We start from the raw sequence: 19,098 nt of genomic DNA on the forward strand, positions 1-19,098 counted from the left end.
CCAGCGCTTCCTTACTGCAATGTTCCTGAAAGGGCCACAGGCTGCGATCCACACCGGCCTTTGCCAGTGACGCCGGGAGATCAGCCTTCCGACGCTGCAGCGGAGTGCGGGCAAAGAACAGCAGGTCTCCCCGGACAAAATGCCTTACAGGAGTAATGGAAGCAGTTCAGACGGCTTCTGATCGGTCGGCGCTGTCTATACATAATTAATTTATTGTTGAAGGTTTGAGCCAGCTAGCAGCCTCCTGGCAGTGTGAAAAGCCCTCAAGAACATCAAGCAGTGGGTACAATGTACAGTCCTAGTCTAGTTTAGCATAATTTATAAGACCACTAGGAAGGCATCTGAAGCAGGCTCCTCTTATTTTAGGTGCAGCCCAGGCAAGCTGGTATAATTCGCATTATATTAGCAACACTCATGACCACTTGATCACTGCTCCAGTATCTCTGACCTCACCTGCAACCTTTGAAAAACATTCAGATGCATTTGATTGAAGCATTACTTATAACAAAGTGGGCGAGTGAGAGGAACTTTACATAGGGACCTGTGTACATTTCCCCTGGAGATGAAATTCCCACACAAAATATCACAGTTGTACCTTTGAATAAGATTCTCGTCAAATTAACATTTTTCACAGAATTAACACATCCTACTCTTCAACTGAGCTAAAAATGACGCTTAAACCTCACTCGCACGAAGTGCTTTTCCTCATCGTAGGATGTACTCTGACCTAGTAGAGATGCCAGAGGTGATTTTGTAGGCTCCAGCACCGGCAGTGTAGGACAATCACTGTGGAGGATCTAGAAAAAAGTATTTAAAACTGTATACTTGCAGATTATAAAACTACGTTTTTTAACACCTCCCTCGAACAAGGTAAAAAACAAACAAGCATAGGCATAGCAATTAGGTCTCGTCTTTGGGACCTTATAAGTGTTTAGCCATGCAACAGTTGATGTTGCGCCAAGGATATTGTGCTGCATAACTAAATACTTATAAGGTCCCAAAGGCGAGACCTATTGGCTGTGCCAATGCTTATTTTTGCATTTGTATATAATATTTATCACTGGTCCAAATAGGGTGTTTCGCCTCACAGTATTCAAAGAAAGCAGCTATAAGTTTGTAGATTAGTGATGAATACAAAATAATGTAAATTATTTTTTAATTGGTTTAAAATGTGGCTGTACAGTATTAAAATAATTTAAATATAGTATTCAGTAATACAATATGTTCAAATGCAGACATGAGTATAATGTTCATGTTACACCAGGCCCATTGCAATAACCCAGTCTTGAAAAGTGGGCATCTGAGAAGCTGTGCAGTACTGTGTAATTAAAGAACAAGCAGCAGACTTGAGTTTTAAAATAAATTGCCTTCTGGGTTTGTCCATTTGAGGTAAATGCAGCAATGAACCTACTAAAATGGTTTTATGGTCTAACTGGATCCCACAATTTAATTTAATATGTTAAAATTTATAATATCACTTCAATAACCAGAAAATTTGTGGTAAGAGCAAACCATATGCCACCTGTCTCCAGTGCGATCGTTCAAGCATATAAAACATATGGGGAAACACTAAAGCAATATTTGAGTGCTTGTGTTGTATACTAAAGTTGCCACTTTTAAAAGAGGTTCATACATCGAAAACTAGCTCCTCTGAATAAATGACTGGAGAATGTGGTAGTTTTGACCAAACTTTGTTATTGTTTGATAATTACATCTTTTTTCCATTTATCAAATACGCCTTCATGTCAATGGTCTTGTAAGCCTGGTTTAAATTTCTTATACCAATTACAAATACCTTCAGCCACTTTTGTTATAGAGCTTTTATGGATATTTACAAATTCATGCTGTGTTTTTTGTTGTTGCATAGGGGCTAATAGCAGTTTTGATTTGCTGGCATGAGAGCAAATGCTAAACCTGCTTTTTTAGTGATTAGAGGTCACATTTGATCCGAAGAGGCTCATTTATTGTCTGAAGCAAAAATAATTATTCATATAGCGAAAACTAATCTTTATTCATCTTTTTTTAATTTTTTTTTATGGCTAGATAATCAAGTAGATTGTCAGTTTGTTTATTTTGAATTTATGATCCTTAAAACATACAGCAGTTTAAAACATAAGATCTTATAGAATAATAACATTCCATATATAAAAATCAATAAAGTTAAAATGTAAAAACCATGGTTAACTCTACATACTACTTACTGTACAATATGCAATAAGAAACTGTTTTTTATTTGGAGAAGAGCCAACAGACAAATTCCTTCTTCAGCTACCATGAGTATGATACATTTTTCATAACTGGTAGGAAAAATTATATTATGTAGCTGAGTTATGTAATTTGCAGAGGCAGCAAAATGGTAGCATTTTAAATTGGGCATGGATAAAACCACTGTCTGCATTATCTAGTTCTAATTTTGCTAGCCTTATTCACGGTCTCCTATTCTGCCAATTAAAGCTTGAACTGCCTGTAAGATCTGTGTGAAAAATTTGACTTGTATTTATAAGGAATGTGGACACAGGTGAAAAATAAAAAGCATCAGGATCTAGATTTTAATTAAATCAACTCTACCTGTAATGGAGAATGGATGTGGCTGCCATTTGGAAAGAAGTGCCTTAATCTTTAGAGCTAACTGAATATAATTCAGATCAACTACCTCTTGGTATGACTTAGTTTCCTACATACCTAAAGATCTAATTCTTCATTTCCTATTAAAATTATGTTTTAAGTGGTAGTGTAGCACATCTAATAATTAGTAAATGGCAAAGTTTGTGTGGTTGACCTTTACAATCACGGATATGAGTGAATTACTCACTTCAAATTATATACCAAAAATCCCCCATTGATTATCATTGAAGGTGAAGCGTGCCTATGTACTTTTTAAATTAATTTGTCTGAACTGAATGTGTTAAACCAGCAAGGATTAATATTTAAGTAAACGATCACTGTTGATTATATCAAACACTTTTTTCACATTGATCATAATTGAACATTTACTTTGATTTCTGCATGGGATAGACTAATTGCCATATAAGAATTTGGACCCTGTGGATTCTCATCTATTTTTTCCCCTTTTTTTAAAGCTTTCTTCAAGGGCTTAAATAAAGCCAGGAACTTGCTCTCACAATAATATTGGCTAAAAAAAGTAGTAATTTCCGTCTAAGCTCTGTACATAGTTTTGTAAAACTAGGAAGAGAATCTGTCACTTCCACATCTCTGCCATTAACTAGGTTTCCAAGGTAAGGAGCAATTTTGTTTTCTACTATAGTTGGTGTGGTTGATACTCTAGCCTTTTCGGCTGTAATCTTGATACTTGCTCAGACAAGCATCTGAGGTTATAGCCTCTTCTAATGGCTTCACATCTTACACTGATTTTAAATCATTGGGGGTACGTTACGGACCATACACAGAGTTTACATTAAAAGGTAAACCTGCAGAGCCGCGTCGTTGGCCAGCAGTGCTTGGTGAGCTCAAACTCCTGATTCGCCCGTCCGTTCCTTATTGCCGCGCCCGGGTATCGGTCGGTTTGACTTTGCACTGAAATGACGTTACCTTTTTTCACGTGTTGCTGTGGGGCGCTCGCTTGCAGGTGCAGGATCAATAAATACATCATGGCTGTAAAAGTTCGCGCTTTATGAGCATGGCCTTGGTGCTCTTACAGGTTGCGCGCAATGTGCCTCTAGGAGAGCTGTTCAGTGAAATGGCAAGAGGTGAAAGCAGCCGGTTTATATAGATGCGGAGGCGTGTCCCAGTGTTAAAAGTCCAACCTGGATGTGCATATGTATGGGGTGTGCCTGTAGTGCGAAGCTTGTCAAAAGGCAGCGGAGCTCTGTACAGGGTCAGAGACACATGACGGCAAAGGCCGCTGGTTTGTGAAAATGTGCTGCTAAGTTTCTTATTTTTCTTTAATTTACTAACAGCTGACGTTGTGTGAATGCGCAGTGCATCCCACTCAGTGAGGCAATGCACAGCAAAGCCCGCAGCTACTATAATCCGCGTGGGGGTGGCAGAGTAGGCACACTGCATTTCCAAACTCTGATCTCTGTTGCCTTCTTCTCTAGCTTCGCCACCGGCCAGCAGTGTAAAAAAGCAGCGCGCCCCCGCCAACAACTCCGCTTGGGTGAAGAGAAGTGTCATTATGTCGAATATTATCATCGACCCAGATGTCAAGCCCGGAGAGTACGTCATCAAGAGCCTCTTTGCGGAGTTTGCTGTACAAGCAGAAAAGAAAATTGAAGTTGTCATGGCCGAACCCTTGGTGAGTGTGTTCATCTTGAAGGCATTTATCATATCCCCCTAGTCGGGCAGAACTTGTTATCCGCTGTATCATGTGTGCTTTCATTACATTACAGGTTATACAACTAATGCTTGCTCAACAAGTTCCCCAGTACCTTCACCCCAGGAAAAAGTTAAAATCGTACCTATGCATCTTTTCTAACCTAATTCGTGGACTATGTGTGGGGCGTTGCTTTGTTCATAATTCGAGTTTTTTTAATGGCGTCATGGTGGGTTGTATGATTTTTTTTTTTTCTTTGTTAAAAATCATTGTAGGGCATTCTTTTGTCTTTGGTCAGCTCTCCATGTGTGTACTAAATAAAAAAGGTTATATGGAGCTATAATAACCCTTTGAAAAAGCGATCGAGAGTATTAAACAAGAGGAATGTATGGTGCTGGAAAACTTCTTTGTCCAGAGGGAGGTGCAGTATTTCCCAGGAGCTTGGTGCACGCGACTGCATGGTTTGTGTCAAGAAGTCATCACCAGCTCGCGAGGCAAGTATCACACTGAACATGTTTCAGTTTTGTTCTCCAGCCTTCTATAGAGTCTTTCGAACTTAAGTGGCAACAGTGCTGCTGAATAACACAACCAGAATCAAATGGGAGCAAATAAGGAATCGCAGAATGAACCCGCAAATGGATGCATCAAAAATCACTAATAGTGATTTCACCAAAAATCGCTGTTTAGCAAGTGCAGAGTAAGGAGTATCAGAAGCAGGTGGTAAAATTTTTTTTTTCTCATTTCACTGCTAAAACAATGATGGAGCTGGTGAGGGCTATTGCAACTAACCAGTGAGTCCATTTAGGCGGCACACAAAGGCGGCATACAACATGTGTGATAGGGGGATGAGGACCCATGCAGCAGGGCAGGGCAGACGGAAATTCCAGGAGAGGGCATACTGCCTGCGCATCACTCAGATGTGACACACCCAAGAGGACTGATATGAGTAGTACATGATCAACGCTGCGATACAACTGTGGTAAATATTTAAATTACCTGTACTATTTTTATCCGGTAAAGTCTAGTAAGAATAACTCAGTCAAAATAAGAGGCAGAATCCGTGGTATTAGAGGTTCTGAAAAGGGCTTTATTCCTTACAAAGGAATTATAGTTCGAACTAGGCAATCATATTCCATCACCACGAAGGTTCAGGAAGGGATCAGCAATACATTATTGACAAGTAACAATATTTATATGAAAAGCATTGCATTAGGACAGATGCAGGAGGCGTAACAGCTGATAATACAGATAAGAATACACATACGTAATGAAAATAGGCGTAAATACAGGCGTATACTAGAAACGTCATTTAAAATGATGTCACAAGTGGGTGGATCCATAAGAGAATCCTGCAGTGTCATCAGAAATATTTGACAGAGATGCGCGCGCAGCCGCATGACGTGTGATTGACGTACAACTAGAGGGTGAAGGGAACTTGACATTTGGCCCTACATGTGGAGACAGAAGTCTGGGGTGTCAGGACAACCTAGTCCTAAATCATATCTAATATCTTGTGTTTAAGGAACTATATTATCTGGAAGGAAGGGTCTTCTCGGACAGATCCTATTCTATACTGACTGTTAGTGCGTGTACAAGCGTCTATGTGTCTACATGTGATGCGAGGGGGCAGGAATCTTCCATAGTAACAGGGGCTATGAATTACTTGCAAAAAGACAGCGAGGCCAGGCCCTTTGCTCGGTAGCTGGAAGGATGTTTACCTAAACTACTGGACAGGAATGCATTGGATGAGGAGCGGAGCAGATAACTTGAAGGCTGAATACAGTTTTTGGCAGGCAACAGGCCACGTCAGGCACCGTTAGCCGCGCAGGGAGTAAGACAAAGTTCATGGACACGGATGCAGGTCCAAGCTGGAGCATTTCAGAGGCGGAAGCAGAAAAAGGCTTGATGGCAGAATTCAGGGCCTACTCGCCTGAACTACAAAACTAGAAAAGTGAACCACATAAAGTCGGTGGCCTTTCATACTTAGGAATGGGATATTCGACCCATTTATGGCGGATCTGAAAGAGGGCATGTTGACGTTGGACGCACATGTATTTGCGTCTTTATAGCTGGAACTGGAGGGAACATACATGTACTTATAGCATGTTCATGGAGCCGTTGGGGTCTAAGATAGGGGACACAATTGACCATAAAAATTCATATTTCCACATTCCCTCCTTGTCCCCTACGGACCCTCATGAAATATCCATCTTCATCAATCCATCAATCTGTTCATATAGCATCATTTGTTCTTCTTTCTTCTTCCGGGATCTCGAATGAAAATTTGAAGGTGGGATACACGATGTGGCACATAGACCACAAATCGCTGGCCCACATTGTAGACACAAGCAGCAACTGAACAGTATGAGAAAGCCAATACCTAGGAAGGATAGGATCCTCCATCCCCAGGCCGACAACACGCTCCAGAACCAACCGGACCAAGTCCAGGTGCCTGGATTCTGGTGTATCTGGCTTACGATCTTATGAAGTCGAGTTATGGCTTTATATACTGACGGCGCGTTTTCTGGTATGAAAACACAGCAACTTGATCCGATGACCTTACAAGCTCCTCCCCTATCGGCCAGAATGACGTCAAGGACAAGACGATTTTGGAGAACAACAATCCGCATCGCAGACTGCTCCTCTGTTAAGTTGCCCAAGGCGGAAGTAGTTTCATTCACTACTGCTTCAAGGGTTCTAGTTAATCTACGTATCAGCTTACTATTAGTGACTGTACCTATGTAGGGAAAGAAACCTTTATTGAAATCTGTGTATTTCTCCCATGCTGTTTCAGTGTAGTCGACAATCGGGAGATCTCTCTGCTGTCTGTTGTGTACTAAATGGGTATTCCTATGGTAATCAGGCGGGGCTAGGAAAACAGGTGGCAGAAGGAATGCAATGTAACAGATACCATCCCAATCTAGGGGTAGGCGTATGTATGCGGTGTGACCACAGATGAAGTAGGAGTGACGGGAAGCTCTAAATGTAGATTTGCCTTTATCACTGAATTCTATTACAGTGGTACATTTACTATGGCCCATGTGTATTGAACCATTCTTTCTTGCACATAATTCGCCTCTAACTGGAAATACTGACATAGCGGGCAAGATCGGTGTAGCTTCGGATTCAATATTCAGGATCATAAGATTAAGTGTAAAGTTACCTAATCCATATACTTCATTTTCTAGATCAGTTCCTGTTCTTTTGGGAAGTCCCTCCTTGTTAGGATAGCAGACTTTTAAGTAAAACTAGGTTCAGGTTTCCCCATACCCAATTGTCTTGATAAACTACTGAATTTGAATCTAGGGAATTAATCAAACTAAACCATGCTCCACAGGAGCCATTGTGTGTGAACGGATACGGAAAGAGAGGCAGAACTCCCTTGTATTTCTGATAGGGAGGGAGTCGGCCACATATCCAACAATTTGTAGCATTGCTGGTCTGATGAGAATGATGTAGCATACTAATGAATGTGTTGTTGCGCAGCGCAAATCTATAGGACAACTCATGTGGGGGTAATTCGCTAAAAGAGTGTTCGGCAGTAGCATTGGAAGCATGCTTGGAGACAGGGTAATACATGTGTAATAATATACCGGAGATAATAATCAGAAGACTTAGAAAAAACATAATTAACAATGTCACTATGCAGTGACTACGAAGTGATTTACAGTACGCATGTGTCCTGAGCTGTTTCTGTCCATTTTTCTCTCTATTTCGGTCTAGAGGATACATGTCAGAGACAAATTCAACCGATTCACCTTGGAGAGGACTTAAACAATCAAATTGTCTGACTTGCTAGACCTTAGTTTCAGTTTATAGTTTTCATTCTTGGTTTTTTCAACCAGGGGTAGTTTTGAATCAGTCTGTGAGGGAATGCAGGGCTGAGGGTTCACGTCGGACGGTAGTCCATAAAAATTTTTGATGTGGCTCGAGTGGAACCACCCTTTACGTCCCTCAATCTTCACGGCTGTCCTTGTGGTCAATAAGACGAGCTTCGGCGACTGCCACCGAGGCTCCAGCTGGTTCCTCCTGTCAAAATTCCTCACAAACACGAGGTCCCCCGGAACCACGTCGTGGGGCTTCACCTCAGTGTTGCCGGGAAAAGCTGCAGCTACCTGTGAACGACAAGATTGTAGTGCAGACATCAAGGAAGCCAGGTAATCTGTCAGCATATTACAATCCACATCAGTTATTTTACGAGGTATAGGCGTCCCCCACATATTTGGTGGTCTACCGAAGATCACCTCATACGGGGATAGCCCTGTTCGAGAGTGTGCTACCATTCTCATGTAAAAGAGCGCAACTGGTAAAGCTACTATCCAGTCGACACCTTTTTCTCTACATACTTTGGACAATCTAATTTTCAGAGTTTGATTATGTCGTTCCACGAGACCTGCTGCCTCGGGATGTCGGACACAGTGGAATTTCCATTGGTAGCCTAACAGAAGTGAAACATGTTTCATTAGCTCGGATGAGAACGGTTGGCCATTATCTGAGTACACGATACGGGGCAAACCATACCGTGGGAAGAATTCTCGAACTAACTGTTTGGCAGTAGTCGGGGCAGTGTAATCTGAGACGGGATACGCCTCTGTCCACCGGGAAAGAGCGCATACAACTACGAGGACATATTTGAATCCTCGACAACGTTCCATCTGGATATAATCCATCTGGAGGACTTCAAAAGGTTGATCGGGGGGTTGAAATCCACCCTGTTCTACAGGTACGCCTTTTCCTGGATTGAACTGACAACAAATCATACAGGTACGTACTTTCTGTTTAGCTGCTGCTCGCAAGTGTTTATTGAACCAAATGTGTTGAATACTGTCTAGCATAGCTTTCTCTCCTAGGTGTGCTGGACTATGTATTGTGTTAATGATGACCTGAACCATTGAGTCGGGGAGAAACCATATAGATTTTCCCTTCGTCATCCATCCTTGATCCGTTTGGATCCCTCCTAATTCAGTCCATCTCTTTATTTCTTCTGGTGTAGCATGTGTCTGTATGTCAATTATATCAAGGGTGGGATCCTTAACTGTCATGCAGTGTGTTGGTGTCGGAACTATTGTCTTTGTCGTGTCAGTTGGATGAGTCTGATTCTGAGCAGTCTGTTTAGCTGTTCTGTCAGCTAGGTCGTTACCCTGAGAAATAATGTCCGTCACTTTCGTATGGGCATTGCACTTCATGATAGATATTGAAGTAGGCAGATGTATTGCATCTAACAGAGCTTGAATAAGGGGACCGTGCTGGATGTGGGCACCGTGAGAAGTTAAATAACCTCTTTCTCGCCAAAGTACGCCGAAGTCATGGACGACTCCGAATGCATAACGTGAATCTGTGTATATATTGACTTTCTTATTTTTGGCTTGAATACAGGCTTGTGTCAGAGCGATGAGCTCTGCTGCTTGAGCTGACAAGGTATTGATACAATTCGTTTCAAGAATTTCAGTATCTGTTGTGACTGCATAAGCGGCCACTAACTCTCCTGTATTTGTTCTCATGCATGAACCATCTACATATAATGTCAGGTCTGGATCTGATAATGGGATATCTGTCAAGTCTTGTCTGGGTTTCGTCGTAATAGTAATAACTTCAATGCAATCATGTGCCAATGGGTCTGTTCCATTTAATGGCAAAAGTGTGGCAGGATTTAAAGTACTACAACGTCTGATTTCTATGTGTGGCTGGAATAATGTTAATTCGTAACCCGTCAGTCTTGCTATAGTCAAGTGTTGTGTTTGGGTCCGGTTCAGGAGAACCTCTACTGCGTGTGGTACTTGTACTGTCAATTGATGTCCTAACACTATGGCGTCGCTTTGTCTGATTGCTAAAGCTGTTGCTGCGACTGATTTCAGGCACGCAGGAAGAGCCTGAGCTACGGGATCTAATGTACTAGAAAAATAAGCACATGGCTTGTGTGATCCTGCTTGTTCCTGCGTGAGTACTGACAAAGCAGTACCTTCACGTTCTGTAATCAAAAAGTGTAAAACGTTTGCTGTAACATGGCGTTGCTAAAACAGGTGCTTGGCATAAAGCTTTCTTTAAGCTTTCAAAAGCTTGTGTGTGTTCCTGAGTCCAAGGGAGGACAGTCGATGTCGCTGCCTCCTGTGTTGTCAACTGAATGAGTGGTTTAGCTAAAAATGCATATTGGGGAATCCACTGCCTACAGTACGAAGTGAGGCCTATGAAGGCCCGTACCTCCTTGTGTGTCTTGGGTGGTGGCATGTTTACAATTAACTGGATGCGATCAGGTGTGAGCTGTCTCCCCCATTTGGACAGCAAGTGCCCTAGGTACACAACTTGCTGGACACAGAATTGTAGTTTCGAAGGGGACACTTTGTGCCCCTTGTCGGCTAAGAAATGTAAAACCGTCAGTGATGCTTTTTCACATTCAGGTTCGCTTCGTGCGGTGATCAGCAGATCATCGACGTATTGAAGCAGGGCAGTGTTAGCTGGCATGTGAATACTGTCAAGTTCTCTTTTCAGTGCTTGGCTATAGATGCTGGGGCTTTCTGTGAATCCTTGAGGTGCGCGTGTGAATTTAAAACTTCGTCCATTTAAACTGAATCCGAACAAATATTGGCTTTCCGGATCGATTGGGACGCTAAAGAAAGCGTTCTTGAGATCAATTACAGTAAAGAACGTTGCTTCTGAATCTATGGCCGTTAATAATGAAGAGATATCTGGGACCACGGGGTATTGTGGTACAATGCATTTATTTAATTCTCGCAGATCAATAACTAATCGATATACTGGTGGTGCCTTTGGATCAGTTCGTTTAAGAATCGGAATTATCGGGGAATTACATACATTGGAGTCGGTTTCTACAACCACTCCTTGTGCGATGAGCTCGTCAATGATTTGCAGTAAAGCCACTACAGCATCTGGGGGTAACTTGTATTGTCGTATTCGTGGTAGTACCACTCCTGTTTTGATTGTGACTCGATATGGTGTAATGTGCATACAACCTACATCAGTGGGGCCTTGTGCCCATAAGTGTGCAGGTAGATTCTGTAACCGGTGATCCATGTCTCTAGACACGTAATGACCTTTAAAGTCACGTAAAAATAGTCGTACTCCTTCCGGAGAACAACATATTACAGCTCCTAGAGCTTTCAATGTTTTTATACCCAACAAGTTTTCTGGGCATGATTTAGTAAGTAATAGATCTGTAGTCCGTGTTAATGGACCGACTGTAAATGCAAGTGGTTGCGATACTTCGTTAACAGTAGGCTTTCCCGAAAAACCAAGGGAAATATTTTGTGAGCCTGAGAGGGGTACCCCTGGGACTTCGCTGTGACGGATAGTGGTTCTGCTTGCCCCTGTGTCGAGTAGAAACTTTCTGTCTTTCCCTAATAACTGACTCTGTACATAAGGACCGTCTTGATCTACTGGAACCTCAATAAGGGGTAAGCCAACTTCCCTCTCTAGGCTATTTCATGTGTAGCGCTGATACTCTGGGTAGTCATTTTGTGCATACTGGTACATCTGTTGTGTCGTGTTTTGTGTTGCAGCAATAGGCTGTGGCTGTTGTTGTAGTTGTTGTTGTGGTTGTGGTGCGGTCTGTTGTACAGCTGGCATAGGCTGTATATTCTGAGGTACTTGTTGTTGGATCTGATCCTGTCTAGGCGGACGTGGTCTCTCTTTCGTTATACCCGTAGAGATATTATGTTTCAGAACTGCGCAATCGTGTATATAATGACCTGGCTGTTTACAATAGTTGCATGTCCCTCTAACAGGACCTACTGAATCATTGGACTGTGTCATACCCTTTTTATGACCGTCAACTGGAACTGACTGAGCAACAAGCATTTTCATTTTTGTGTCTTTCATACGTCTTTGTTCATGTTCTTGTTCTTCCCTAATTCTATTGTGATGATATTGTAACATTTGTAACATCTGTGACGGTGTGTTTCCTTGCCAGGTACTCTCGAATTTCAGTACTCTACTCTTGACTTGAGGCAGGGAATTCTCAACTAATTTTGTCACAAACCGATGTGGATACGATTCACTGCTTGCTTTTATGCCACTATTAATACCAAAACATTTTTCAAATCGGGAATAGAAATCACTAGTGTCTTCATCTTGTTTTTGTTTACAGGCTGAGATTGCACCCCAGTCTTCCTTTTTCGTAGTTAATAAACGTGGTAGTACCTGCACTAATAATCCTGGTAATGATGTAGTCCTTTCCCCAAGCCCTGAACCTGCAGCTCGGGCCTTTTCTTCGTTTTCTAATACTGTCCAATCTATCTTTTGGTCTCCCACCTCCCATTCCTTTTCTTTGAGTTTCTCGTAAATACCGGCGGGTAATAGGACTTTTAATATTTTCATAATGTCCGGGTAAGTATACTCTCCCATGAGTAACATGTCTTTTATCTCACGGTGGAAACCTGCTGGGTCTTTGTCATGGCTAGGTACTACTTTCTTCATCTCTAATAATTCAATTTTAGTTATGGGCGCGTACACAAACACGCGTTTAAAAATATTGTCCTCACCTCTGACTGGGTGCACTTCGCGTAAGGGATTCTGTCTGTCTATGTGATACGTTTTTCTTTCCAACTTGGGGGGAACTGAAACATGTTCTGGGCATATGAAGACAATGTACTGGTGTCGATATTCCAGAATTTCTTTAATTAAATCAGTACCTGAACCTCTCCATTTATTCGTGAGTAATTCTATCAGTATATCAGGCAGGGGACCGGGATCGGAGTGTTGGCTTCTATATAATATAACGAGATGTTGTATCATGTATATACCAGCTAAACGCTGTTCGTCTGGGGTAAGATTCAAAAACGTGTGTGCCAACGCATCATCACTGTATTTTTCAGAACTGTCAGCCCATTGTACTGCTGACCTGGCTAATTCTTGTTCATCCATAGAATCGAGCATATGATACCCCCTTCGGTCTCTGAGTAATTTATCAGCAGCCTGGAATAAGTGTTCAGGGGACTTCGTATTTAGCATAAGGGCTTGAAGATGTCTGTTATATTCTGGACGTATCGGGTCATTAGAGTATCTGGTATTGTTACAAGGTCTTCCCCTACCTACATAAGCTATCGTTTCTAATTGTCCTGTGGGCATTTCTGATTCTTCCTCCTCCTCTCCCTCTGATTCAGTTTTGTCTGCCTCTAATCTGGCTTTATGTATTCGTTCTACTTCTTTGCGGATCTTTCGGCACATAACTACTATACATGTCTGTTTATCATGTTTTCCCTCGGATATATTCTGACCCCATCGGGTAAGTACTTGCATTTCATCCTGGTCTACCTCGAACCTATCTCTGTCTCTGATCAAGCAGTTTATGAAGAAACGTAACAGTTGTCTCTGTATATCCGCTTTCTGGTATTCCATGGCTTCGTCAATACTTTCAGGGCCTTGCCCTGTTTGGACAAAGCGATATATATTGTCTAAATGTTTAATCATTCCTGGTAGCGTCGTTAAATATAGTGAAGCCCGTCGTATACGTAGTGATGATAGCAGCATTCTATCATTTTTACCGGGCACTGGATCATATCTACAATCTACAAGATGTTCCTTAAACATGTCGGACGTTGCTATTTGGGGTGTACGTTGGTTGGCTAAATCTCTAAGAGACGATTTGCTTCTTGATGGTGGCGTAGCAAAAATTGCTGTCGCACCTTCTGAGGTGCTAGGCACAAAAGGATTTGTGGGGTGTAAGGTAGAGACTGTGGATGCAGGAAAAGCGGTGGAAACAGATGGACCTGTGGGATTGTGCGGAGGAGTTTGTTGTTGCGGATGTGGGGGCGGATGATCTCGGCGTTGAGCACCATCGACAGGTGGCGTGTGTGGTGGACCATTAACATATTCTGGAGCTACATCGTCTAAATAAGAGGAAAGGAAAATATCTTTTGCGGTCTTGGGATGTGCTTTAGTCGGGAGTAATGGGGGTGGCAAATCTTTCGGTATTTCCGGGGTGGCCTTAGGTAAACCTTCGGCCAAAAGAGGATACATACCATCCATAAGAGTGTTTCGTTGTCTGTCTACTTGTTCTGTTTTTACTCGGATACCTTCCTCAACTAATACGTTTTCTCGGGCTCTATTTGAGTTCTCCCTACTTTTCTCTTCCAGTCTGAGCGCTTTCTCTGTACGCCTATGCGATTCTTTACGCCATAACTCAATAGCATCTTTCTGTGACTGTCTGGCTTTCTTTTTCCATAATTCTTCTTCTACTCTCATGATGCAATCTGCATCCATGTCCCAGCTGCGGGCCACCTCTGACTTTCTGCTAGATCCTTGGTGTAGTCCACCCATAAGTCAAGATATAATACGGCATCTAGGCCATGTTTATGATACATAAAATACCCTGGAGTGTCCCTAGGTGGAATGGGAACAGCTTCTTCGAGTACTCCTTTTCTAGTTTTGATCGGTCTTAATTTTGAAAAGAACGGCATCTTTAAACCTTGTTACTTGGTTCTTACTCGAACTGGACTTGAACACAATTAATACGATAAACACAATATTGAACACTCATTCATACCACAATTTTTGGACACAGTAAAACATTTAACATTTAACATTTAATTTTTAACAAACCATGATAATTTAGAAGAAAACTAGTTACTGACATAATACTAATACTAGATAATACTGAATTATATACATGAACATACTGGATATACTGCTAAACAGTACCGATACACTGCTAAAACAGTGCAGACCGGATCTGTGTACCCAAACCCGTCAGGACCGGCACAAATTAATGTGCACGTCTAACTGCCTCCCCAGCAACGGTACTCACCGGGTAGCCCGGAACGGAAGGCCTCGGAACTGAACTGAACTGGACCGGACTGGACTCGACTCGACTCGGAACTTCGGAACCTGGTGGGCCTCTGTATACCTCGGATCTTGCTCTCTCAGCTAGGCTCTGGTCGGGATACTTCGCACTTCTCACCGCCTCGTCTGGGTGTTGATCGCAGCCTCAGTCACCCCCGCTTGGCCGGAGGGAGATACAGGAAATCCTGCGGGTACGCGTTTTTGTCCGTTCAGCTATGGCAGGGGACCGGGCCTGCAACGCACCTCCGGCGCGTGAGATGAGAAAGTGTCCCTGTTCGGGCGCCAATTTCTGTGGTAAATATTTAAATTACCTGTACTATTTTTATCCGGTAAAGTCTAGTAAGAATAACTCAGTCAAAATAAGAGGCAGAATCCGTGGTATTAGAGGTTCTGAAAAGGGCTTTATTCCTTACAAAGGAATTATAGTTCGAACTAGGCAATCATATTCCATCACCACGAAGGTTCAGGAAGGGATCAGCAATACATTATTGACAAGTAACAATATTTATATGAAAAGCATTGCATTAGGACAGATGCAGGAGGCGTAACAGCTGATAATACAGATAAGAATACACATACGTAATGAAAATAGGCGTAAATACAGGCGTATACTAGAAACGTCATTTAAAATGATGTCACAAGTGGGTGGATCCATAAGAGAATCCTGCAGTGTCAGCAGAAATATTTGACAGAGATGCGCGCGCAGCCGCATGACGTGTGATTGACGTACAACTAGAGGGTGAAGGGAACTTGACATTTGGCCCTACATGTGGAGACAGAAGTCTGGGGTGTCAGGACAACCTAGTCCTAAATCATATCTAATATCTTGTGTTTAAGGAACTATATTATCTGGAAGGAAGGGTCTTCTCGGACAGATCCTATTCTATACTGACTGTTAGTGCGTGTACAAGCGTCTGTGTCTACATGTGATGCGAGGGGGCAGGAATCTTCCATAGTAACAGGGGCTATGAATTACTTGCAAAAAGACAGTGAGGCCAGGCCTTTTGCTCGGTAGCTGGAAGGATGTTTACCTAAACTACTGGACAGGAATGCATTGGATGAGGAGCGGAGCAGATAACTTGAAGGCTGAATACAGTTTTTGGCAGGCAACAGGCCACGTCAGGCACCGTTAGCCGCGCAGGGAGTAAGACAAAGTTCATGGACACGGATTCAGGTCCAAGCTGGAGCATTTCAGAGGCGGAAGCAGAAAAAGGCTTGATGGCAGAATTCAGGGCCTACTCGCCTGAACTACAAAACTAGAAAAGTGAACCACATAAAGTCGGTGGCCTTTCATACTTAGGAATGGGATATTCGACCCATTTATGGCGGATCTGAAAGAGGGCATGTTGACGTTGGACGCACATGTATTTGCGTCTTTATAGCTGGAACTGGAGGGAACATACATGTACTTATAGCATGTTCATGGAGCCGTTGGGGTCTAAGATAGGGGACACAATTGACCATAAAAATTCATATTTCCACACAACTCACCCACATATCCAAATTGAAAACACCAATGCTGCGCTAAACACAGAGGACCCATGCTAAGGGTCCCCAAGTCCAGGTGTAATGTTGCCTACACCCACTGCATCATGAGGTGTCCAGGGTGTAGTGGCATTAGCGGGAGGGGTATCACTGGGCTCCCACTCACGTGTCCAGAGAACCTCCCTGCCTGCCATGATGACTCAGACCCACGACCACATCAGCCTCCCCAGAACCAAAAAGGAATTGATTCCACCAAGACTCCATTCAAATATGACTGCACAGTTCCCTGATGTGAATTGAATAGCTAGATAGCCCACACGACCCATATGTCCACCATCAGTCAATGAGTAGAGCTTCCATGACCGGATTTGTTATCACTCCATCCACGTCCAAGCAATGTGGATGACATCATGTCTGACTTCGCAGCGCAATCTCCTTGGAGCATCAATGATCCATACATCTTCCGAAACATTGGCATTCACACACGCCTGCTCAGGGGGGGACATGGCGAGGGACACCTGCTAGGTCAGACAATATACCCATGCACACTAAAGCATACTGTAATGGCAATGCAAACCTGACACATACACATTCCACGCTACCCTGTAGGTGATAGTGCATGCGCGGTGAGGTACGATATCCTGACTCCACAGTTGAACACAGGCGCACAACTGGAGCTGCGGTACAACGCACCACACACAAGCACAGGTAATGTGATTGAAAGGACATTTGGATAGGTCAACAGTCGCCTCCACATCCTGCACAGGCCTAGGGCTGCGATGCAGGACCAGCCGGTGACCTGCTGTCGGATAGTGGCAGCATGTGCAATGTAGCCCATCGTAGCTACCACGATACGCATACCCATAGATGACCACGGCACTGCGGCCAATCAGCCCCCTGTACACCCACTACACCAGCATCATGGAAGCTATACGGCGGGGCTGTTGATACGTGCCCACATCACCCAACATCACAACAAAGGTACGTATTAATGAGACAGAAATGATCATCCATCAAATGCAAAGTTTTTATTGTCACTTGCACATGGATTCTTGGGTGTCTAAACAGACATGTAGCCTGAGGATACATTGACGTCATGTACCGAGGCACGATGATGAACAAGGTTTGGAACTCCATTGGCAGTCCCTCTGTACGTCCTGACCATGGTTACGCCACCATGGCCAATTGTCCGGAGGGATGTCACTGCTCAGTGCCTTCTCCCACGCACACCGAGGCGCCTATCTCCTGCTGCGCCCTCCTCACCCATTGGTGGAATTGTAGGCGTCGAACGATGTGCACTACACCTTCTGCCGGTGCTGACTGGCGCAGACATGCTGCTTACCCTGGATGCCCCCTCACTCCCCTCATCGCCAGTGGCCTTGCTGAGGCCACCTACACCAGCCTGGATCTGCTCTACAGCTGTTGTAACCTGTCCAAGGGCCCTGGCCACGTCCCCACAACAATGCCCCATGTCGATCTGCATTGCCACCGACCGAAGAGACAGCAGTGCTGTGGCGTTGCTCAACTTGAGGTTGGAGCGTGTCAATCCAGACAGGCTCCCGATGAATTGGCGATGCCTCCTCCGCTCGTTAATCTGTCCCTCCTGCATCATACGCACGAGCTCGTGCAATGTTGCGTTGGTGTCCCTGTTGTCCTCCACAACAGCTTGAGTGAGGTCACTCATGCGCTCTGCCATGGTGGAGAGGTTTTTGTTCAGTTTGGACATTTGAAGGCTGATGGCCCCCATGTGGCGCTGCACCCTTGTCATCTGCAGCTCAACTGTTCCCCAGACATTTGGTGTCGATGGCTCTTGCGCAGTTGCCTGGCCCCTTGCCCTGCGTCTTCGCCTCGTCGGGACGGGTGTCTGCGGGGTGGTGGTGGTGGGGGACCTGACCCGAGGCGCCCCTTCTGCAGTTGCCCTTTCAGGTTCAGGAGAGCTCTCCATTGGCTGCATGGGAGGGACAGTAGCCCTGCGTCGTGTGGGTGCCTGGGATGCGCTGGGAGGTGTGACTGGTCTTGCGACGGCAGTCTCTGCGGTGGACTGGACGGTCTCCCCACATTCGCTGTCAAAACTGTCTCCTTCCTCAGCACCTGTTGTGTGAAACAGTGCAGGATTAATGTTTCATTGGATAACGTTTTGCTACATGGTGATTGTCTGCTATTACGTTCTCACGCTCTGTATTCCTGTCTGTAATGCATCTTGGACACAATGGTCACACTATGTGCTATGTGACTCAATGATTGGATCAGGGGACTACAACTCCCATGATGCATTGGTTACTGTATATGGACTGTGGACTGGGGTTGGTTACAGCTGCCTGCCTTCTTATTACTGTATGGGCGCTATTATGATGTACATTGATGGGTATATCATTGTGCCTCTTACCTTCATTACTGCAGGCTGCGCCGGATGTATCCAACTGCGTGACCCCCGCAGCAGCTTCAGGCAGGATTGTGCCCTCGACCAGGTCCTCCAGGGCTGTGTTGTCCGGGACTGCAGATGGTCCTCTTCCGGTGCTCTTAGCCTCCCTCAGCCTCTGGGCAAT

General features: G+C 43.9%; 1 protein-coding gene across 19 annotated transcripts in view; it reads left to right on the forward strand.

The window, feature by feature from the left end:
- The window catches only part of FRYL (FRY like transcription coactivator), a 2,516,714-nt gene that overhangs the window by 324,203 nt on the left and 2,173,413 nt on the right, over positions 1-19,098 (forward strand). For all 19 annotated transcript variants that reach the window (XM_085642132.1, XM_085642134.1, XM_085642126.1 and 16 more), the window contains one exon: positions 4,059-4,255. In XM_085642132.1, coding sequence (XP_085498258.1) covers positions 4,136-4,255 — 120 coding nt within the window. In that variant the 5' untranslated portion in view covers positions 4,059-4,135. The remainder of the gene's footprint in view (positions 1-4,058; positions 4,256-19,098) is intronic.

This window comes from Triturus cristatus, chromosome 2_2 (genome assembly GCF_964204655.1).
Source record: "Triturus cristatus chromosome 2_2, aTriCri1.1, whole genome shotgun sequence".
Taxonomy (NCBI): Eukaryota; Metazoa; Chordata; class Amphibia; order Caudata; family Salamandridae; genus Triturus; species Triturus cristatus.